This window comes from Spermophilus citellus, assembly GCF_964194105.1.
Source record: "Spermophilus citellus genome assembly, chromosome: 2".
In the NCBI taxonomy this organism is placed as follows: domain Eukaryota; kingdom Metazoa; phylum Chordata; class Mammalia; order Rodentia; family Sciuridae; genus Spermophilus; species Spermophilus citellus.
Genome location: NC_138183.1, coordinates 161,415,331 through 161,440,816, shown reverse-complemented (window position 1 = coordinate 161,440,816; position 25,486 = coordinate 161,415,331). Strand labels below are relative to the sequence as shown.

Here is a 25,486-nt window from a genome sequence, read left to right as displayed (position 1 = left end):
AGGGGGAAACCTAAGTTACTGAATAAAATAAAGTTAAATTATATTTTGGCTTCAAGTACTCTGACCTTTTATCTTTGATGTATCACGACCTTATAAATTTTTTTCTTACCTCAGAAAAGAAAAAAGGTGCTTTCTTCCTTATATCTATATATCCCAAATCTTGAATTCCTGTAATTTTACTTTCTTTTAACTTTAAAGAGAACTCTTTACTCTTGTCTCTTTTTCAGTCAGAGTAGTAACATAACCTTTTAAAATAAAGAAAAGTTTTCTAATGATATACTTCAAATTATTTTCCTTTTGTTTCATCCAGTATTGAAAGGTGGTTGCCTTTAATGCACTTCCCTTTTATGTCTTGGCCATTTTGTAAATGTCTGTGGATGTCACTCATCTATTTGAGACTACAGTCAGAAAATGTCAGTAGGCAAAAATGATTACTTTTGCATATGTGAATTCTGATATTGAAATCTGAAATTTAAGATACCATTTAGTGACTATACTGAATTATTATTGAAATTCAGTAGAAGAAGAAAATTGCCAATATTGTGCTTTCCTGCTGTGATTAAGATGGCTAGATGAAATGCTCAGAATAGAGAAGTGTTTAGTTATATAGAAAGGGTTTTTCTGATGGTGAGGTTACTTGCAAATTGAAGTGTCATTTTTCAGATATTCTCATGTGTTATTGAATAATTACAACCCAAAATTTTGTGACTGTTAAGTGTGGTCAGTTATCTGTTCTGCACAGGAGACTGTCAAAAATTAATTAAGTCCATAAAATGTCAGAAAAATATGAAAAGATTCATAGTAGCAGACTATTAGTAATAAAAGAAACACACTACTTGTCTAAGCATATTGGTGGGAGAAAAATACTACATATGACTGACTATACAAAGTTAAATGAACATTTTGAATGAAGAAACATTGAGTGTATGTTGCAGTATCTCCATGGACCCAGGATAATCCCAGGCCTGTTACTCACTGTGTACTTGACATCAGCCAAGTGACTTCATTACTTTGGCCTTTCACTTTTTTCCTCTATAAAATGGGGAAAATAATATCTCATAAATTCTATCACATAGGTTTTCAAATACAAGTTTATAGTGAAATGCTGATAATTACTAAGAATGGTAACTGTTTGTAAGAAAATAACAAAAATGGTAATAATGTACTTATGGACAAATAAAAATTTGTGGAAAGTAAAATTTTATTGATCTCTGTAGTTAGTGTTTTATATAGCTGTAGATTTAAAAGTGAGTTAAGCAACAAAACTTTTGAAAGTCATTCTTATTGTAGACTAGCATAAAATTACTGTTATGTTCAATTTTAGTATCTAAAGCAGAAAAACTTTTTTTTTTAATAATAGGATTAAATTGTCCTTTCGGTGGAAGGTAATACAGAAGAGAGAGAAAATTATAAATACACGTAACCACAAACTAGAGCCAGCAACTAAGCAAAATTAATATTAGTTATTTTAATATTTTTTCTAATACTTTTTGCTATTTATGTATTTTGTAGTCTGCTAATGTTCAAAGAAAATCAGTAATTGGTGTCAGGTTTGTGAGAAATTTGGGTGCAAATTATTTAGAAACAGTCATCCATTAACCTATTTTTTCCCCACAAATTGAAGAAAGTTGGAGATTATTTTAGAGGCAGGACATTTGTCATAATCTCATTAGAGAACCTATTCAGGGATAGAGTTTGATAATAACTACTGCATTAATTGGCTGCTTGTTCAAATACTAGTATTATTTTCTTGGGTTGTTAAAGTCACACCTGTTACTATTTAACCCCAAATGTGAACATTTTTATTTTTATTAGAATGTATTGGAAAAAGTACTAGATATGACATATGAAGACCCAGCTTTTGGATTAATCTCCTAGTAACTAAATAAAGACTTTACAATAAGCAAGTCAAATTCTTTTTTGAGTTTTTGTTAGCTCTCTTGTTCCTTCCTTTGACTTTGATTTCTGCAACTTCCAAGTAATCTTTAGAATGTTATGGTATAATTTTGTAATTGCAGATGTCCTTGCTAATTGTGTACTTTATTTGGAAATCAGAGTACTAACCATAATTTCCAAAGCTTAGAAAGAAGAAAAAGAATAGGCACAGAAGAACAATTTAGCATTAGGCATACTTAGGAACATAACTCAACCAACAGCCATTTGAATTTGAATTTTCAACTTCACTTAGAATTTAGCTTTTTTACTATGTAATCTGAAGCTATAGAAACTGAATCTAGAAGCCTGGTGGACTCCATTCTTTTTGACATTAGTGTTTGATCTTCTTGGAGACTTAACATTTGTCTTCTCACTTTATCATAAAGAAGTCTGTAAACTTAGAAAACATACATATTAGCAATTCTACCTCTAGAGTGATGGATTAGGATTGTTTTTTGAATCTGAAGGTATTTATGTGCAAAGCATAATGGAAATGAAAGAATGCCCAGTGTAGAATCCCCTGTTCACTCTCATGTTGATGACTCAGTTTAATGCAATAGTGAATCATGATTGCATTTTCTTCTTATTACATGAAAACTATTTACTTTTTGCATTGACCTAGTTGTTCATTAACATTTAAAAAACATAAAATATGAGGAATTTAGGATTAAGAATAGCTTCTTTGGACATGAAGTTAATCTGGCTGTGATTGGGCTGATCTGGCTGGCTAGGTAGGTGTCCATTTCTTAACTGTTCTAGGTAAACCCCTCCAGAAGTGTTGAAGAAGACCATCTTCCCAGTTAGAGAGAGAAAGGACCATTTTTAGGACAAGGGTATACTAGTAACTGTGCTTCCCTGCTAGAACCTCCAAAGAAGCTCTCAGGAATAGCCTCTTTGTTAATACTTTTGTTTGGAGAGGAAGATAGATTTTTGATTGTTTTAAAAATGGCTTTCTTTCTGTTTACTATTTAGCTAAGTAATGTCTTTTTCTTTGGTGCTAGGGATTGAACCCAGGGCCTTATGCATGTAAGGCAAGCTCTTTACCAACTGAGCTATACTTCTAGCCCCTGTTGTTTTGAATTTTAATATCATATATGTTTCTTTTTCTTTAAAAAAAAATCCTGGTGTGCATTTCCTATTTTGTGATTGGTGGGAAACTAATGGGGAAACTAATGGGGAAAGCAAAGTATGAAAATAACATGTTTTACAAGAATGTTTCTTTCCTAAGAACCCTCAGGGTGTGAATTTTATATCTTCTTTAAATTCCTTTTCAAATAGAAGACAAGGGAAATAGGCATGATTGCATATTTTTCTTCCTTTTATTCTTATTCTGTCATTATGTATCAGTAGTATCTCAGATGCTGTGCTAATCATTTAGGTATTTTCTGGAATTGTTACATCAACTTTATAAAACTGTGTGCTCTAATTCTTTCCATTCTGTTTTGAGTTAGAAAGTATAAAGCTCAAAACTGCACAATAAGTTCCAGTAAGTGGTGGACCTAGCATTTAATTCCAGGTCTGTCTGACACATACTTAGTGATTTTTAATACTTATGCCAGTTCCATAGTAAGTGTTTTTAGTGTTTACTGAAAAACAAATTACACGTATCAGTTGGCTTTAACAAATAAAACAGTAATAATTTGTTTTATGTCTAATAGATAAAAGTTCATATGTTGCTAATTTTCCCCATCTTTCTTTTAGGAGAAGAGACTGAAAGAAAGGGAAGCCAGAAGAGAAGCCAACAAGAGACAAGCAAAGGTAAGAATTTATATATGTGGATATTGTATTTTTTTTTTTGCCAGCTTTCTTAAGATATAATTGAAAGGGATTTATATTTGATAAAAACAATTTTTGTAATGTTGAAACAAGAGTTTAAATTCTTGTCTTTCAATATGCATTATTTATTTATTTATTTATACACCAGGACATTCTAGTTGGATTTAAGTCCTTGTAGCTTATTTACTTTCTCATATTCATTTGTTTCCTCTGTGATGCAGCATGAAACACATCTAAAATAATTTGTTCATTGGGCTTTGCTATACTCTCCCTACCACTTTTCCCATTGTATTTTTTTGCCTCCATATGTGCAGAATACAGTTGTCTCCATGGTCCGAGTCTGATAGGATGTTCATCTTTATCATCATTAGACTAGATAGATGATCTATTTGAACTCAACTCGATAGTAAGTAACTCTCAGAGCATTGGTCGCTACAATTTAGTTCCCAGAATATAGTTGAAAGTGCTCTATATTTCTCATCTTCACTGTATTCTGTAAATAATATTCAAATATTTATAAAGTTTCCCTGAAATATATCTGTATAATTATAAGCACCATCTATAAGCTGCCATGATTTTTTTTATCTGAGGTGTTTCACACTGAGAATTGTGCAGTGTCTGAATTCTAAAGACATTTAGTAGAAATGATATCCTAGAACCAGGGCCCAGTAATGTATGTCATTTCTCATGCTGTATCTTATTGTGCTATGCCTGACTAGCCATGATTTCTTCTTGGCAGTTACCAAAGATCTGACTCCCTTAAGTCCATAAAGTTCTTTGTTGTGTGTGTGTGTGTGTGTGTGTGTGTGTGTGTGTGTGTGTGTGTTTCTATGCTGGTCATAGCACTTAGAAAGCAAGTCAGAGATGGTAACTCATGCTATAATTATGAAGTGGGAAGCAATTACTGTATAGTGTAAGATGAAAAGACTGCTTATATTCAGTATTTAATATCACTCTTTCTTCAAAAGTTCCCCAAAATGAAAGCCCCAGTATGTACAGCCTGACTGCTAAAGCAGGTGGTGACCTCTGCATATGCTTTTAAAATGGAAATGTGAACTCTTATGCCAGGAAAGTGAGATCTTAGGAGCTATAGTTGGAAGAATTTAAAATTAACAAGAAAATATTAACTCTAATGAACGCCCTTGATATTTAGAAATATTGCATATTCAGCATAAAAATAAGCCTTTTTTTGTTTCACTAACATTCATTTCTGCAAATAAAAGTATACAAAATGAAAGATACACTCTAGAGCCAAAAGAAAGCCCTGTTACACATTTCCTTTGTGTATATTTGTGCGTGTTCATTCATTCAGTCAGCTCTCTGTATCCATGTCCACAGATTTTAACCAACCAGAGATGAAAGTGTAGTAAAGCTGATGGTTACATCTGTATTGAACATGTAGAGAGTTTTTCTTGCCATTATTCCCTAAAAATGCAGTTTAATAATTTATATGGGATTTTACATTGTATTAGGTATTATATGTAATCTGGAGATGATTTAATTATGCAGGAACATGTGTGTAGGTTATATGCCATTTTATATAAGGGACTTAGATATCTTTAGGTTTTGGTATTTATGGAGTGTTCTAGAACAAATTTCCCTTAAGATTTCAAGTGAAAATTGCATTATTCAGTATGGTTCATTTTTTATACTCAATAGATGTTTTATGCCTAATTTTTCATAATTATTTGAGCTGTAAAATATCATACTCACTGCTGAGCCTGTTCTCTGGATTTGTTCTTAGAAACAAACAGTTTCTTTCATTCCCCTATGTAAGGGCAAGGGGAGGAAGGGAGGGAATATGTATGTATGTGTTACTTGGGATTGAGCACAGGGCCTGTGCATGCTAGGCAAGGCCTACCTGTACCATTGAGCTACATCCCAGCCCATGGTTTTGTTTGTTTTTGAGATAGGATCTCTGAGGTTGGCCTCAGACTTGGTGCACTTGACTCAGCCTTCCTAGTTGCTGGGTTTACAGGCATGCACTATCTTGCCCAGCTGTATTTGGTTTTAATACTGTATCAGTTGGGAAATAAACTGTGAAGGCCACAAGAGTTCGGTTTTTCCATTGGGGGTGAATTCAAATGTGAACTGCTTGAGACAAGCCCCTGGCTTCTCTACTTTCCCTCTTTCATGTTTTTCCTGTGTGTTTGTTTTCTGGCATCCAGAAAAGAAGAGGGATTTTCTTGTCAAGAGAAGGTCTTATTTCTGTATCACCCTCCTAAGGATTGTACTAGGAACAAAAAGAGGATCTGCAGATGACATGGCTTTGCTGTTGAGCCATGACCTTTGGATAGAGGCTGTGCTTCATTATTCTCTAATAGTTCAGCTGCTTTCATTTCACCACCCTCCTCTGAGTGTGCAGATAGGTGGTTTCTAGAAAGAGTGATGAGACCAAGGAGCTGTGTGGCCAGTTTGTAGCCAGGACTGAGAACTGGCATCAGTGAGAGGTTCAGGCTCACTGATAGATCCCAAGGAATTAACTTGAACCAATTTTTCTGCACCCAGCTTCTTCTCAAATGATAGTGATGAGACATGAAAGCTTTCTTGACTTTTCATTTTCCCCTTGGAAACAGACCTATTATTTGAAGAGAATTGACAAAGCAGTGAAGACCCAAAATTTTATGATATGTAAGAAGAAATACGTGATGGAATAGTCAGGTTTCTCTACAGTGTCTGTGCTTTAAATGACTTCTGTACTTAATTTTAAAGTAAATTTTTCTCTTTAATCTCATTTAAATATAATTATTGTGTTGCTTTAGGATGTTTCCTTCTGAGATACTTGAGTGAGATTCAGTCTAGAGCATTTCTTTGAGCCAGACCTGTAAGATATACAAAAGATACTTTAATGATAAAAGAAAGTGGTATTTGCAAACTAAATATGCCAGCAAGTGTGTGGTCTTACCTCTTGATAAGCTATTTTAAGGAATTAGCATGTAGAAACTGAAAGTGTGAGAAAGAGTGGACTCAATGTTTTTATTTCTTGTATCATACAGTAAACATGTTGTTATAAAGGAGTAATATAGAGGTCATGGTGTTTTTTTAAATTTGGGAGAAGACAATGAAAGCTAATGGAAATATCTTTATTTCCCAGAAAAGTGAAGCCTTAATGATAATGAGGGTTTTCAATTTTAGAAATGATGATTACTGATTATCTATTTCTTTGTACATTGAAAGTAGTTCTAAAAATAAATTGTCTTTAAGTATGAGTATGGTAAAATAAAGTTGGAATGGCCCTTTCAAGAACCTGATTCAGCCAGGTAAGGTGGTGCATCCCTATAATTCCAGGTACTTGGGATACTGAGGCAGGAGAACCAAGTTCTACACCAGCCTTGGCAACTTAGAGAGACCTCATCTCAAATTAAAAACAAAAAAGGACTGGGGATATAGCTCAGTGGTAGACCCTTTGTGTAGCATGTGTGAAGGTCTTGGATTAAATCTTCAGTACCACATAAAACAAAGAACAAAAGCAGTAACCAAAACTAATACAGCTTTTTGTTAAAGTGTACATCTAAGATCTGCCTAAAATATATTATATACAGTATCCAGAATGGAAGAGACATATGAAGATGAAATGCTTAGGAACATTTCTTGGAGACCCAATATTTAATTGTTTGGGGGAAATAATGGTCTTTTTTTAATGAAAACTTTCTTTATCAAGGAAATACTTGAACTGTACAATGGAATTGCTTCTGCTTTAGCTAACAGAATATCAAATATTCTTATAACTTAGATATTTTAAACTGAGATCTGAAAAAATAGTTGTAGCAATGATCAATAGATTATATTGCCTTTTGACTCATAGAAGTTACATAATCCTGGAAATATAGTTTCACCTCATTATCTAGCTAGATTTCCTGTTGCTTTTATAGTCACAGTTGCTTGTACTAATCTCTCGTGGCTGTAAGGATTTAGCAGAAATGTGTAGAAAATGAACAACCATGCTGAAACTTGAGGAAATACATCTTCAGAATTATCTTAGGGGTATACTACTTTTGAAAATAGAGTAGGATTTATTAAAAGTGTGATATCTGAAATCTAGAAAGCATGCTATGTCTCAAAGTTGCTTGGTGACCTGGGGCATATCATTAACCTTTCTAGTTCTCTTCTCAAAGCCACTTTCTCACTTTTTAAATTTTTTTCCACAGTCATTTTTAATCATGATATTGTTGTTTGCGTGGTTCTTGTGTGATCTTGATCTGAGCTATGTAATTAAAGGCACAGTTGTACTGAATGGTTCCTAGTAAAGGTCCTTATCCTCTCGATATTTGAAGATATTTTTCTTCATATTTTACCACAAGCTTATTTGTTAAATGATGATTTCACATAAAGCTATAAATGGGACATTGAATGTTGTTGGTGGTATTAGTTCCCCAGAGAATAAAAGCCTTCGCATTTATTTATTTTTTTGGCAGTGCATTATTGATAAATACCAAATTAAGATTTTTTTTTCCATTTTGGTGTGCAGAAATGCCACATTCCAATATAATCATTTACTGAACAAGTGATTTGGCTTCTCTAAGCGGACTCCTCACATAATACCTTACTTTAATACTGTAATAAGATCAAATACACTGCCTTATTTTAATAAACAATACCCTCTTTTTGACAACTTGTTATTTCTCTTTAATATCTACCAAAATTAGCTATGAAAACCTAAATAGGTTTATCTTTGTGACTCTAGTGTTGGTATGGATTGCTTGGGGATTAATGTAGCAGTGTGTTTTTTCCTCTTTCTTTGGTGATAATGAATAAGAACTGGATTACTATGCTAGAAGTTATTTAAGTGATACTTCCAGTGTTCTCTTTTTTTGAGAATTATTCCTCTAGTCATGATTATTTATAGTTAACTTCGTGAAATGGAGGAATATGATCATGCTATCGTGAATACCTGCTATTCTTTTAAGACTAAGTAAAAATAATTAGTGAAGATTTTTCTGACCCTCTCAGGTGTGATGGACTCTTGGCTTTTGTAACTATTGCTGTGGTCTCCTGTACAGAGCACCTCTGATAGTTTATCAATAATACTGTCATATGGTGTATAAACAGAAGCAGGCATATTCCTGAGACAGTTGAGCACAGGGAGAAAGAAAAGAGATGGGGGAAAGCATAGAATACTGTTTCTTTCTTTCTTTATTTTTTTTTTTTTTAGTTATATACATGGGCACAATATCTTTATTTATTTATTTTTAATGTGGTGCTAAGGATTGAACCCAAGGTCTCACACGTGAGAGGTGAGCGCTCTACTGCTAAGCTACAATCCCAGCCCCAAATACTGTTTCTTAAAAGGAGGAAGAGGCTTTGCTCTCTATCCTTTCAAGGAGGAAGAAATCAGTGGAGAAGGAAATAACAGACAGATGGAACACAGAAAAAGGGAGAATGACAAAAATTTTGTACTAATTCTTAAAAGTCATTCTGATTTTGGAGGTGGGTCATACAGTATAACTGATACTAAATTTTCAAGTATTTATAATATTCACTAATTCCTGTGTTAGTGGCAAAATTTTTTTTGGATGAGGAGAGCTCTGTGGGGATAAGCTTTTACTCTGTTTTGTATGGCTATGGACTGTGGAGTAACAAAGCTTTATTGCCTGCTCCTTGAAACTATAAAGACTTCTGTTGAGCACCATAAAACTAGTGTTTGAAAGAGTATAAAAGTTAGTGGCCATAGGAACTTATCCCTGGAATAATCACATATAACCTAAAATGACATTGAAAAGAACTTGTTTTTCTCACAATTTTTTTTTTTTTGTTGTCTCAGGAATTACAGATGAAAATGTTCAGTATCTATAAAGCTGTATTTAGATGATCTTATTACTTTTATTATCATCAATATGAAATGATTCATCTTTGCTGTACTTTCTTGCTTTGGGGAAAGATATTCCCAGGTGTCTGCAGTGTTTTATATGGGAATATTTTTTCATTTGCCTAAGTCTTTACTATTGTTATAGGATTCAAAGATTTCTTTCATAGTCATTTAACAGTTAAAAAAAGTTTTGGCATGGCAAATTTATTTAAATTACTTGTCTTAGCTTATATATTTAATTGGTAGGGTAGAAAACAAAACAAAAATCCCTCAGATTTCTGTTTCAGGATCCAATATGCAGAGGTCTTTTGGCTTTATTTAGAATTTGTCTCTTTTCTGTCTTTCTCTCTTTCAAATAATAAGTCTTCTCACTTGGATTACCTTAAGCATTATCTAAAATGTTTAGAAAGGAGTAGTAGTAGTAGCACATTATAAGTTCCAGAATTTATCTCTGGTTCTTCTTCTAAATCATTATATATTTATGTGCAAAATCACTTTATTTCTGTAAGCTCTTCTTTTCCTTGTTGGTACAGCCATTTTGGAGAAATGTTTGGCAATATTTGCTAAGCTGGGCGTGTGTCCACCTGGTCTCACAATTACTCTTGTAGGTATATACCTAAGAGAAATGCTTCCATGTTTACATCAAAAGCTACTCACATAGCACTATTTATATTCATTAAAGACTTGGAATAATCTAAACTGTAAGGTAGATAAATTGTAACATAGTCATACAATGAAATAGTATATTCCCATAGAAGAAATACTGCTATAAATAGTAACAGAGACAAATTACACAAATATAATATTAAGCAAAATTAATCAAACACAAGAGTAAGTAGCATTGTATCCCATTTATATGACATTTTTAAAAATAAATGAAAAACGTTTGGGGTTAGAGTCAGTATGGTAGGATCACTTTTGGAGAAAAAAAGGGAACACAAGAAGGAACACAAGAAGGGGTGATTCTATAGAATTTAATAGTGTCCTGATTTCTTCATCTGAATGGTAATTATATAGATTATTCTTTGTGAAAATTCATCAAGCTATATGCTTGTGATTGGAACACTTTTCTGAATGTATGTCATATTCCAATGTAAGAGATTTTTTAAATGAAGGGGTAGATTAGATTTCCACATGTGCTTTCAGCTAGAGGATTTAACGTGTAGATTTAGGAATATAGGGCATTATGGATATCTCTTGTAACTCCTGAAGTAATAGGAACCTTAGTCCTTAGAGTCATCCATGTTTTATGAAAGAAAATAACTTATATTCTTCACGTACACATTTCTTTTTAAATCTGCTTCTTCCAAGAGGTGTGATGCTTTAACCTCCTAAAACTTACAAAATTATTTCTCCCAAGTGCAAAATCGAATGTTACTTTGTCTCTGCAGCTTAGAAAACAAACACACACACACACACACACACACACACACACACACACGATTCAAAGTACCCTTATCAAGAATCATATTGCTTATCTGTCTTGGGACTATAAGATGATCTCTGCTAAAATTAAGAGCAATTGTGTTGTTTTACCCATCTTGATCTTTGGCTGTGTACATTAATTTCCCCCCTTACTAGAGACAAATTTGATTTTTATTATATAAAGTCATCGTTTTTCTTTCATTTGGAGAGGATATATGCTTTCAAGCTCATCCATTTATTTATATTGATACAGCTTCTTTGAAAACTAAAAAGTATATTGTCAGAGGCTTCAGCCTAATTGAATTGCTTTTAACATGAGCTGTGTATGTTAATTCTAAATATGACTGTTATCAATCCCTTGTCTCCTGACATCTATCTAACCTTAAGATTTTTGCTCCTTTTAGTTCAACTGGTGCATGACATTTTTGTGGTGCTCCTTTGAGGAGAACACAGTGAAAGAAGTATTAAGTCATTTTTGAGCAAAGAACCCAAATGCCTTATAAGAACAACTGAGAGGAGAGAAAGCTTATTAGATTTCAGAGGTCTCAGTGCATAGATAGCTGACTCCAGTGCTTTGGGTCCAAAGTGAGACAGCCCATCGTGGAAGGAGAGCCTAGCAGGGGAATACTGCTCAGCTCATGACTGGGTCAGGAAACAGAGAGTGGAAGGGGAAAAGGCCATAGAGAAGATGTACCCTTCCAGGTCCTGACTCTGTTGACTCACCTCTTCCAGCTGTGCCTACCAGCCTACAGTTGCTACCCAGTCCATTCAAATTAGGATGAACTGATTAGATTACAGCTCTTATAATCTGATGATTTCACCTTTGTATATACAGGATTTTTTTGGGGGGGGACACCTCACATCCAAACCATACCAATCAACATAATGCCAAAATAAAATTAACCTGCTCTTAAGGAACTAACAATTAAATGGAAGAAATTGGTAAGCAGTATGATTTATAAAAACTGTAGCAGTCTACATAGTTTACATACCACAATGACATCAAACATAAGCAAGGGAGCATTAAGTCTTATGTTACTACTGCTGAATTTTTCCTGGAGCGTAGAGATTCTTCAGGTGGAGCAGGACAAGTTGAAGTAGAGGACCTTGAATATATCACAATAAATATAGCAAGTACATTGAGTTTTATTAAGTTGGTAAATAGACACTGAAGGGTTGAGAGTAGAAATAAGAATACATATCCCCCAAAATCTCATGTGTAAGTATTTTTGCATATATGTCGTGGTTTAGTATGAAGTTTGAACTTTGAAGAATAAGCCAAAATTTCATTTAATACTTTGCCTTGGGAGATTTCAGTATATAATCAAGGACATAATTTTAGAAAGTTGAAAGTTGAGATCTAGTCTCATTTATGACATACTTAACTGTTTTGAAAATTAACTACTACACTCAAGAACCTTGAAGTGAACAAAAAGCCTCTGATCTCTCAATGTTCAGGTCACAATACCTGTAAGGGAACATACACTTCTGTCTCCAAGCAAGGCCCATATGGGAAAATTAATGTACACAGCCAAAGATCAAGATGGATAAAGTAACACAATTGCTACCGTATTCATTTAATCTCAGCCCCATTCATGATGTAAGGCTACAGAGGATATATAGCAAATAAGAAGAGGTGGTCTTTTAAGGCCAGTTCTTTATCAGCAAAGCAAGATAACTGACAAGCAAGGAAAATTAATAGATATTTACTAATAAAACAGGCCTCTTTGATTTTAAAGTGGTATGGTACAGACCCAAAGGACAACATTTCTGTTATAGTACCTGTAGTTGCAGTGTTTGCCCTTAGGCATCAAGGAGATAATAAGGTACATTTTTGTCTTCAGGCAGTGCTTCATAAAAGGTTTGACTTTTACAGGCCTTTTTCACTTGAACAGTAAGCTTGGGACTCAAAGTAATAGGAAATTGTTGATTTTTTTTTTTTAGATATTGTAGCTCTGTACACACTGGGTTCATTTTTCTTTTGCCCACAGTGGTTACTGACCCTACTTTTTACTTTGTCCTATAGGTTTGCAGTCAGGAGAAGGAACTGAGAAAATCTTTTGGTGCCTCATGTCTTTTAATATCGAGTAACAAAGGATTCCCATTTGCTCTCATAGCAGCATTATAAGTTTCTATATATGTTATCTCCATCTTTTAGATGAGGAAAGGAGACCCGAAAAGTTTAGGTAGAGGTCAGTCTGGATGCTAGGAATTTTCTTTGTATGGCTGGATGATTGAAGATCATAAAGGTATGGATGTGGAAGAGTAGTGAGTATTTCAATGTAGTTTTTTTTCCCCTTTGCCTGTATCTTAGAGTAAGAATAAATTTTACATACTTTTCCAGTAACACGTATACAATATAAAATCGATATCTAGTTCTACTTTGTTGTTATACTCAGAATATCCTATTCTAAACAAGTAATAGTCATACTCCGCTCATAACTTCAGGATACTGAGTTAATGATATACTAATGAATGACAATGTGCAATTTGACATAAGGCTGTTCTACTGTAACATGTAAATTATCTTGTGGACAATTTTTTTTTTATTGGTTGTTCAAAACATTACAAAGCTCTTGACATATCATATTTCATACATTAGATTCAAGTGGGTTATGAACTCCTATTTTTACCCCAAATACAGATTGCAGAATCACATCGGTTACACATCCACATTTTTACATAATGCCCTATTAGTAACTGTTGTATTCTGCTACCTTTCCTATCCTCTACTATCCCCCCTCCCCTCCCCTCCCATCTCTTTCTACCCCATCTACTGTAATTCATTTCTCTCCTTTTTTTTTTCCCATTCCCCTCACAACCTCTTATATGTAATTTTATATAACAATGAGGGTCTCCCTCCATTTCCATGCAATTTCCCTTTTCTCTCCCTAGGCTGTGTTGTGGTTATATATTCTAAGTGTTCTATAATGCCACACCAAGTAACTGTATTTAATCTGGGCAATAAAAAGTTCCTGATTCTGCGTTAGGGTGCTAACATAATTATGTCTTTGTACTAGTAATTTGATAATACCCTAACAGAGCTCCTTACAATTTATAAGGAACTTTGACATACTTTTATTTATTTTTTCTTTTTTTAAAGAGAGAGTGAGAGAGGAGAGAGAGAGAGAGAGAATTTTTAATATTTATATTTTAGTGCTCGGCGGACACAACATCTTTGTTGGTATGTGGTGCTGAGGATCGAACCCGGGCCGCACGCATGCCAGGCGAGCACACTACTGCTTGAGCCACATCCCCAGCCCCTTTTGACATACTTTTATTTAATTTGTTCCCCATAATAATCTTGAAAGGAAGATAAAAGAGACTGAGGTTTAAAGAGGCAAAGCCTCTTAAGTTTATAGCCCTATTTAGGAAATAAACTCAGTATTTCTGACAGCTAGATTAGTGAGTAGGAGAAAAAGTTAAACTAACTGGCCTTATCAGAAGTCTGGGCAGAGATAATGATAGTTATAGAAAAATAGAAGGGAGGGGTCAAATGGTGAGTCAAAAGAAAATCCAAGTAATTACTTGAAGAATTTACTTTTATGTTGAAAGCCAGTGACATGCATCCCAGAATCCTGTGTTTGTTCTTGGTTATGTTGTAAAATTCCAGCCCATTTATTGAGCAAGGCCAGGGTATAAAATTGCCATTATGTTCTGTCATAGTATATGATAGTTTTCATCACTTATCTTCCCTTTGGAAGGAACTGAATTGAGAAAGTATTTTTTGTTGTTTAATCTTCAAATATGAAAATACTAATATTTAAGTTTCAGAAACATATAATTTAGAATTCGACATATAAGCAGGCCTTTTGCCAAGTGTGAATTGGTATAGATGTGCCTAGTCTTCCTTTTTGACATAGATTATTCGGTATTTTCATTACCTTCTGAAAATCATTAAATGTATAATGCTTCAAATTTCATTGTGAACAGACTGGATCATCAATATTAGGCTGAAATACAAGAATGAAATGAGTCCTTAAATATATTTGTATGTAGATAGGCTATAAAATGTCAATTTTGTGTTTTCTTTCTGATCTCCTGTAATTTTGACCAAAAAAAAAAAAAGTTTCTTTTACCAAGAAGCTTTTGATAGGTCTTGTTTTTTTTTAATAATTCTTTCTATAAAATGTGTTAATAATAATTTTTACTGACATTTTGGTTGAGATTTTTACCTTTGTTATAGAGCATTGTGGTAAAATATGGATATTAGTTAGGAGTTGGCTGAAATAGGGTTTGTATCATTTATGTCTTCTCTTACCTGGAAACCTACGATTTATTTTCAGCATCTCCATATTTACACAAATCAAGTGTCAAGTTCTTATAATTCTATGTTAAAAATTTCTCTCAAACTAATATGTACAGTCCAGACTTCTTCCTTTTTTTTTTATTTTATTTAATTTTTTTTAATTTTTTTTTATTGATTATTTAAAGCATTACATAGTTCATGATATATCATCTTTCATACATTTGACTCAAATTGTGTTTTGAACTCCCATTTTCACCCCAAATACAGATTGCAGAATCACATCTGTTACATATTCACATTTTTACATAATGCCATATTAGTGACTGTTGTATTCTGCTACCTTTCCTATCCCCTACTATCCCCCCTCCCCTCCCCTCCCCTCCCATCTTCCCTCTCTACCTCCCCTGCTGTTGTTCAATTCGAGGCAGACTTCTTCCTTGAACTCTATATCCATATAGCCAATAGCCTATTAGATATCTCCTCTTGGATTTTTAGTGGGAATCTCAACTTATCCAAATTCCAACTTGTCTTCCAAGTAAGCCCTTTCCGTGGTTTTCCTTGTCCCAGGAAATGACACCTCCATCCTTTAAGTTGTTCAGGAAAAATATTAGGTATATCCTTGACTTCTTCAAGTCTCTTTTACTTATTTACTTATTTTGATAGTGGGGATGTAACCCAGAGGCAATTTACCACCGAGCTATACCCCCAACACTCTTTATTTTATTTTAAAATTTTGAGACAGGACCTCACTAAGTTGCTTAGCATCTTGCTAAATTGCTGAGGCTGTCCTTGAACTTGTGATCCTCCTGTCTCAGGTTTGTGAGCCACTTGGGCTTACAGGTGTGTGCCACTGAGCCTGGCTACTTCTCTGATTTTTAATACTGTACCATACTTGATCAGTAAGTGCTATTGACCTTACCTTAAAAATAGATCCAGAAAATTTGATGGTAGTAATTTGAGGTCTGTTGTTAATATATCATGTTGATTTCTTAATTGTGACAAATATTCCATAATATGTTAAAAATGGGAAAAATGTGGTTGAGTGTTTATGGTACTCCAAATTGTCTCTGCAAATTTTGTATAAGTATAAAATTATTTAACACTCTCACTACTATCACTTGGATCCAAGTCACCATCATCTCTGTAATGGATTAATTGGAAGAACCTTCTAGTCTACTAGTCCTCTTTCTCTTAGCTGCTTCCCCATATTATTTTTAATATGGTAACCAGAATGAGCCTTTAAAAATAAGTCACATACTGGATATGGTGACACATACCTGTAATCCCAATGGCTCAGGAGGCTGAGGATCACAAGTTCCAGATTCTAAGTAGCTTAGTGAGACCCTGCCACAAAATAAAAATAAAATGGGGTTGGGATATAGCTCAGTAGTAAAGTGCTCCTGGATTCAATCCCCAGTACCAAAAAAAAAAAAAAAAAAAATTATATTATTTGCTCAGAAACTAACCCCCAAGTGATTCTCCATCTTACTCATAATCAAAGCTACAAAATCCTGAATATATGATCCAACTGCCTCTCTTATTTCCCGTGGTTCTGCTGATTAATTCATTGAACTTCAAGCTCTGATTACTCCTCAGATACAAAGCAGATTCTCGCCTTTGTCCTTGATACCACCAGATAGCTAACATGACTTACTTCCTTATTCCCTTCAGATTTCTGCTGAAAGTTCTCTGATCATCCAACTCCAGTCTTATAATCACTTGCCTTGATGTATATTTTCTCTTAGTGCTTCTTTCTACCAGACAACATTTTAATACATTTTAGTTTGTTATTGCTTGACTTATCCCAACAACCCTATGACTGGACAGAGACTTTTCACTGCTATATCACTAATGCCTGTATTGATAGCATGTAAATGGTAGGCATTTAGTATTGGAGTGAATTAAGCAGTAATTATTTAACGTAGTTACTTGATTTCGCTGTGTTATATCCTAAACAGTGATATAGCAGCATTGTAGTGTATTGTTTATTAACAGGTATAATAATTTTTGAGATGTTTCATAATTTTTTGCAATGGAAAATAGTAAAACAAGACAGATAATGGGTGGGGTTTGAAAGCAATGTTAAAATTAATATGTATTTTATAAACCAGTGCACATTTTTTTCCATACAAAAGATGGTATATACTATGGTTGATTTCCATTATTATTTAGGGTCACCATAAAATAGTACCATGCAGACAGGGCACTTTGGAGAATGAAAGCAGGTACAGTGAATAATTATACCCCCCAAAACTGGTCCTAGACAAACTTGGGCTGCATGGTCACCTTAATTATATAACTCAAAGATGACCTTACCTTATCCTATGGGAAAGGTCACCCTGACCTCTGCTGCATGCTTGGATCTCTGGAACACGTTAAGCTCCTGCTGTAGAAAAATATTATGTTTCATCTGTTCCCTTTCCTTCCTGAACACTCTATTCTCTACTGGTCATACTAGCACTAACAAAATACCCTGTCCCTGTACCACCCATTTGTCCACATCCTAAATCTATTTTCCTCCTTACCAGTCCTATGAATTAAAAAAGTAAAACAGTTGATCTTTGACATAAATAAGTTTTTATAAAGTACTAAGAAACTTAAATTCACAAATAACTGCACTAGCAAGTAGTGTTTTGCTAAAATGACATTCATTGTGACATTGTGAATTTGCCCCGAGTTAACTATTTTGCAGGTAGTTTTATTTTTTCTTTTATACTATGTGTTCTTTGAAATTCATCTTGTCAAATGTTCCCTGTGAACACCCAACACTAGTGTAAGGTTTTGTCAACAAGATAAATCACAAATGCATAAAAAAGATTGATTACTAATAGTACTCAAGTCAACTTAATTTTATGTAATTGATTTTTCCATTAAGTGGTTATTTACTTTGAATATCCTTTAAGATCATTGTGTTCTGTTGTCTTTAAAACAAGCAGTTTCTTCATTGTTTGATCCTTCCAGAGAAAACCAAATTGGTATAAAAATATAAAAACTTAAGAAAACATTTCTTATTCCCTTAAAATTAGTACTTATATAAGTTAGCGTAGGGGGTAGAATGGGAGTGTAGCATGTAAAGAGTATTTTGAGTTGCAGAAAATCAGGGACACTTTGATATTATATTCACCCCAGGTTTAGACAGCTTTGGTTTGCAAAAACCAGACTTGTTTTGACAGTAAGCATATGAGTCCATTTTCCTTCAACGTACTAGCTTCTCAACTGACTTCTATTATTTCTGGCACCACTGTCAGCTAATTGTGCCATTCCCTCGTGTCTGTGTGTGTTTGAATTTGTGGAAATATTTGGCAATATCTTTCAAAGAGTTTTGGGGTGCAAATACAAGTCTGTTTTTATAAAAATATGGATGCAAGTTTGTGTCAACCTGCCCTCCTGTATCTCTTTTTTCTGTTTTTCTCCTTCACATCCATTTTTACACTCTCCCTCTCCTATCCCTTCTTTCCCTTCTGCTCCCATACTATAAAGGCTTCTGAAAACTAGCACTTGTACTTGTTAAATGTGGACTTTGCTATGATTTAAGATTAGGAACCACTGCTTAGGAGGTACCCTGAAATTAAATCTGTGAGTAAATGTAGAATAAATATAATGGTGGGTGAGGTCGTGGCTCAGTTGTAGAGTGCTTGCCTAGCACATGTGAGTACTGGGTTCAATTCTCAATACCACATGTAAATAATAAATAAAATAAAGGTCCATCTACAATTAAAAAAATAATGGTCATAATTCATAGTTAAGTCATTCTAAATACCTAAACAAATTTTTGTCACTCACTCATGAATCAGCGGAAGGCCAGCAGGGTATTTAGCAATGTCATTTTGTATTAGCATAATTGTAATGGTATTTATGTTTGAAAAAATGGTATTTGTACCATTTTTTCCCCCAGTTTGAAAACTGAGCCAACATGTGTTATTCTTCTAAACGGGTAGAGAAGAATATCTTTACTGTCTGAAGGTCAGATTTGAGAAAAACTTGGCACTTTGTTCCTGATTAGCATGATATTTATCAAGAACAAACATGTTGTCTTAGTCCTCAAGGAGATAAAAATTGTTAATCTCTTTCTTCCTTTTTGCTGTCAGCTTAGATCTCCAGACTTGTTATGCTTGATAGTTCAGAGTGGCTTTTTTTCTTCTTCAATGTTTATTGGTTCTTTTTAGTTATCCATAACATTAGGATTCATTTTGATATAATTGTAAAATCATGGAATACAATTTGCTTTAATTCAGTCCCTAGTATTTCCCCTTTCTCTTCCCTGAGATTCACTGTGGTATAGTCATGTATGTACATAGGAAAGTTAGGGTCAGATTCATTCTGCTGTTCTTCCCTTATTCTGTTCCTTTTCTTTTCCCCTCAGTTCCCTTCATTTTTCTATTTTGATGGAATCTCTCCCCCCTTTCTCTCTTTCTCTTTTTTTTTACCCCTCTTAACTGAATGACGGAGCATCCTTTTTATATAGGAATAAATCATCATAGCATTTTTAGTCCCACCTATGGTTGCCTTTGTCTTATGATGTTGCCATGGGTGTTCTAACCTGGAAACCTTTTATTCTTCTGAGAACATTTCCTTTTGGACAAATTATTTTGTGCTCTGGATCTCCTCTGTTTTTGTCTTACAAAGATCAAATTCCTTTCATAAAATCTCTTCCCAGAGAAGTTATATGGTTGATTGGCCAAGAATGAGAACTCTAAACTTCAGGCCCTCTGGCATGCACAGCGCCTTTGTGTTTTGTTTGACCTAGCACATCCCCTAAATGTTTTGTTCATGTTACAAAGCTACCATGTAAGAAAGAAAGTATAGATATAATAATAGTTTTATCAAACATGGACTCTATAGTACCTGTATTAAGTAAATTACATTACTAATCTTTCATACTTCTAGATATTACACTCATTTGGATCAAACAATACATGAGCTTTTTCATTCGCATAACTCCACAGGCTCATCTCTGTTAGGTCTTTTGACTACTCATAGTGGATGTGCCTCCTTGACCTAAAGGATGATATTCCAATTAGCCTGCAGGAAAGCTGAGGGTCAGAGGGCTATTTTTTTAGATAGTGTTTTCACAGAATCAGGGGGTAGGGGTAATCCAGAGTATTTTACAGCTACAGATACACAGCAAAATCAGTGATTACTCAAGATTAGGATTTATGAGAGAAAATGTACTACATGTGATGATCAAAGTTGGCTAATGGAGGAACTTCGTGACAAAACTGTTGAGAAATGGGATGAACTCCCCTCTTGAGGGAGATAATGCTGAGCACACTCCACTTTTAGTTGCCATTCTTACTAAGGCAGGGGATTTCTGCCCTCACTGGGAGTTTAGATGAGACAGATTCCAAGGCCTTTCAAGATACTCAAAAGCTCATAATTCTGTTGATATTTACTTTGAGAGTAATCAGAGGAAGCAAACAACATATTAACTAGCAGAGAGCTATATGTTAGCATGATAGTTGCTTTAAGTATCAGTACTTTGAAATGTTGGAAGGTGCTTGAGGTAGTTTTATCTCTTTAATATCTAACCCTTTCTAACATCTTAACAAGTCCAGCCTTGTTTGATTTCTGAAAAGTTAATTTCAGCTAGCCTTTTAAAAAATGCCAATGCCAGAGTCATATGAGCTGAATTAGTGAAGTAGCACAGTAGTTCAGTTGAATTATTTTGTTGATAGCAGCAGAGTAGAGTGGTAAAGAGGAATGACTCTGGAACAGATGGTCTAACTTTGAATTCTTGCACAAGTTATTGAAACCCTAAGTTTTCTCACTTCTAAAATGAAGGGAATAATAGTACTTATTGCATAGCACTATTTGGGGGATTAAATGAGGTAATGAATATAAAGTTACCATAAGTGAAGTTAAATAATTTATACAATGTGATTGTTGAACCAGGAAGAGGTTTTAAGACAGAGTTGCTTAAATAACCCTAAACCAGAAAAGGACATAGTTTCTATGATGACTTTATTACCATGCATGATATTTTAATTCTGTTTTAAAGGAAAAGACTGGCTGACTTTAGTCAGTCTGTGTTAGTTGTCTGTTGACACATGATTGTTTTGCAAAGCTCTATTACGTATGCTTTTCAAATTAGCCTTCTTGTGTCTTAGGCCTTTGACTCTGCTGAGAACTTAATGAGTCATGATTTCTAAGTGCAGATCCTGCTAGAATCCAGAGGGGCTTTTGAAAGATTGCAGGTACTTCTAATCCCATTTTTAGAACTCCCTGTGGCCCTATTCCTGTCATTATGGAAGAACAATTTCAGGGACTGTAAACTCAGAAGGGGCTCTCAGCAAGAGATTTGTTGTTCCAGTTTTGTGGCTCTTATCCAAATGCCTCTCACAGCTGCTGAGGTGATACGTGCACAGATGTAGAGTGGTGCTGCTGATGGTCCAGTGTTCATCCAGAATAAAGGGCCAGGTATCCAGGGAGCAGTTTAAAGAAGGGAGTGTCTCTGTTTCACAGGGAAAATACAAAGCTAACATCCTGCCAGATGTGGTCTGCATTGACTTCCCACTTCTTGAAGCACTTCCACATGTTGTGATTCTGTAGGTTAACTTCTAACTGCCTTCCTTTGCAATAAGGTAGTTAGGCATTACCTTTATATAAGTAGTAATTGGAGGTGGAAAAGAAGACTGGAGAAGCCAAATGGTGGATTTTTAGGAGATATTTGTGGGTTTTACTGTATATTTTCCTAATGGTGAACCACAGCTTCTTAACCTCATGGATCCTGACATAGTACAGTTACAGCAGTTCTGTGTCCCAGTTCGTGTAATGATCTCAACAAACCCATGAAAAACAGCTACATTCTCCCAGGTTTGCACATGAGATAAACAGAGCCTCAGAAAGGTTATATATGAGGTGGAATATTAAAAAGTTATCGGATCATTTCTTATTGACCAAAACAGTTATGATATGATAGCCTCCCACCCCTCATAATTGCTGGGGATCAAATCCAGAGCCTCACAAATGCTATGCAAGTGCTTACTACTGAGTTACACCCTCTAGCACATGATAGATTGAATAATTAAAACACTTATGTTAGCTTTCTGTTGCTATGTCAAAATACTTGAGAAAGTCAACTTAAGGGAGAAAAGTTTCATTTGGGCTTATGTTCTCAGAGGCTTCAGTCCGTTGGAGCTTGACCTCATCAATTGGAGCTATACTACACTATGTCATGGTGGTAGGAGTGTGTGGAGGTGGAGGCTGCTCACTTTATGGCATCCAGGAAGAGCAACAGGGACTGACATCCCTGCAAGGGTACACCCCTAATGATCTAACTTCTTCCCACTAAGGGAAGTGCCAACTCCTAAAGTTTCTACTACCTCCAAAGAGCAAACAGGCTGGCAACCAAGCCTTTAATGTATGAAGACTTGGGAGAAACTCCTGATTCAAACTATAACACATTAAATAGATATAGTTAAATATTTCTGATGTTGTCCATCTTATATTAGTTTTAGTGATTTGATTTTTAGGGTATAGCCTTATTTCACTCATTTTTAGGTCTTTTGGGGCTACCTTCCTATTGTCACCATGTTATTTATACCTGACGGTTATTTTCCCTCACCAAATGAGGAACCTAAAGGTGAGACTACTTAAGCAATAGGCTCACGTTGAACAGGTTATGTGCCAAATAAGTTCACAGATTCCAAACCTCTTTTCCCTCTGCATCACATCAAAGGACAAAATGATGAGGGCACTTTGGAGCCAAGAGATATGAAAAACAGCTACAAAGCAACTGTAGGTATTTGACTTGGCTCAAAAAAATGCTTAGGAAGGAAAATAGCATTTACTTTAGAATCATCCAGACTTGGATTAAAATCCATCTCATTTGCTAAGTATATGACTATGAAAAAATTTCTTAAACTATCTGAACTTAAATTTTTCATCTGTAATATGGGACTATTGGTACCTAAATCCTAAGTTATTGGGAAAAATATGTAAGGTAGCATTTGTGTAGCACATGTTAACCCTTGGCACATAAGATCTTCTCCACAAGTCAGTTGCCTTTCATAGCACACTTCTTCAAAGATAGAAATTGTATCCTTTTTTTCTCAATTATTGTCAGTCCTATCAGAGATCAGGATATGGACATTAAAACATGATGTCATTGCAGGTTCTTAGAGATATTTTAGCTATTTCACCACCACCACTAGCTGTATCCAATTACAGTAAAAAAAAAACCCAAAACCCTTTATTAAGGAAATTATTGGTTTGATAATAGTTAGTCCAGTTAACCTCCCCACACTTGACCAGTTTTTAGGCTCTTTGAAGAGATCATAATAAGCACAGAGAAAAAGGCTAAAATTTTTCCTGTTGCCTTCATCAACTATCAAACTATTTTGAGGAATTCAAAACCTTTGATACAAGTTGACCATTTCCTATAAATCTGGAATATATGGCCCCGTTTTGAAAAAGAGTAAATAACTACTGCTTTGTGACTGTTTTTATACACCGTATTTAACTTTTCAAAAGAATGTTCTCAAATTAAACCATGGTGCAAACTTGAATATAAATTTGTGGTTTCTTTTTTTTTTAAATGATTCTTTGAAAGTCATCAGCACCATTTGTCTCTTTTCATTTCTAGACATTATTCTGGCCAAGTAAAAAGCATAGTAAATTGTGTATGTTTTTAGTTTTAAATTTATGTAACACTTTTGGTTATAGAATAGCATATGTGGAATCTCATTCTGATGACCTGAAGACATTTCAAGTGTCCTTTTATATCTAGATCTCAACCACAATTTGAAGCCTATTTTTATAAGATAGTTACTACTAAGAACTTCATTGAATTTCTAAAATATTTGTATAAACAAGCTTTGTTAGGTACTTACTTTGTCACTAAGGGTGTTGATTATGTATGGTTGGTTAGGATGGAGAAGGTACCTTCTGAAGGTAAATTTACACTGTTCACATTGATGTATAAAAGGTCTGTGTTTCATAATTAAACTTGTGGACCTGGATAAATGTGACATTACAATGGACATTCTATAGAAGATCCTCGTATGCTTCCTTGGCTTAGAGAATTTTGTCTTCTTATGATAACTGATAAGCAGAAAAAGCATAGTTCTCGTTTTCATTTTGACATTTGTTGTTGGCTTTTCAAATTTTGCAGAGTTCATCTGATCATTTGAAGTGAAAGCGTCTAGCCCAAGGAAAATAAATTCACATCAAGAAAACTTATTAAGGCACAGCTGGATGAGGCTCGCTAATGTTTCTTTTTCCTTATCTTATTTCTGTTTGTATTTTGGTGATTTCTTTTTCCTACCCTCCCTTTCTCCTTCACTTTGAGACCAAAAAAAGATATTTAAAGGACTTTTTCCCCTCTGATTTGAAAATAGTTTTGAAGACCAAAGACCAGATTTCACTAGCTTAAATCTCTGTTATTCAGAATTAAGCATATTAGAGTCATATGCAGGACATTTATTATACTAACTTTCCCATCTCCAAATACAGAAAAGAATAAGAATAGGTATATTAGACCAAAATCTGTTTGTTCATTTTTATTCACTTTTATTTATTTGTTTTTCTTTGGAAGAAAAATCAACTAAGTTGAGTAGTTCTGAGATATCCTCTTATAAAAAACGAATTGCCCAGTTATATTACATGTTATAACTGATTTGTGGAAATAGATGTGTATCACACAATTTCCACAGCAACAAAGTTTTTAAAAAAAATTTTTTTTCACCTCTTTCTCTTGGCTAACTACTGTTTTTTTTTTTTTCACTGAAGTATAATATTTACACTGATTCTCTCTTTTTTTAAAAAATTTTTCAATATTTTATTTTTTAGTTTTCGGTGGGCACAACATCCTCATTTGTATGTGGTGCTGAGGATCGAACCCGGGCTGCACGCATTCCAGGCGAGCGCGCTACCGCTTGAGCCACATCGCCAGCCCCTGTTTCTCTCTTCTTAACATTGTCCCTTAATGTGACAGTGCAATTTTCTTTTTGGAATGAAATTACGAATACTTGAAAAGCATTCCGTCTCTTTTTTGTAGTGTTTCACTTTCATTCTTGCTCAGGAAGGTCTTCATTTGACAAGTTGGTGTCATTGGATTATCTGATTCAATAATTTATGTCTTCCTTTAATATTAATTGCAAAAGCCATGTTTTAGTGCAAAGAACTTGGGCATTGGAGATACTTTTTTGTTTTGTTGATATCACAATTTGGAAACTTACTAGGTCTGAGAACTTAAGAAAATTACTTCACTGATCTCAGCTCACTAGTATAATATATGAGGATAGCTAAGAAATGAAACCAAAATACTTCTGTTTTTGATGTACCTTCCCTTAGAG

The 25,486-nt window shown here is 34.4% G+C and overlaps 1 protein-coding gene across 1 annotated transcript in view; it reads left to right on the top strand.

Annotated features, from left to right (window-relative positions):
* DDX10 (DEAD-box helicase 10) overlaps positions 1-25,486 on the top strand; it is a 298,208-nt gene that overhangs the window by 202,405 nt on the left and 70,317 nt on the right. Inside the window, exon 16 of the mRNA XM_081261964.1 lies at positions 3,637-3,693. Within this exon, the coding sequence (XP_081118090.1) occupies positions 3,637-3,693 (57 nt within the window). The remainder of the gene's footprint in view (positions 1-3,636; positions 3,694-25,486) is intronic.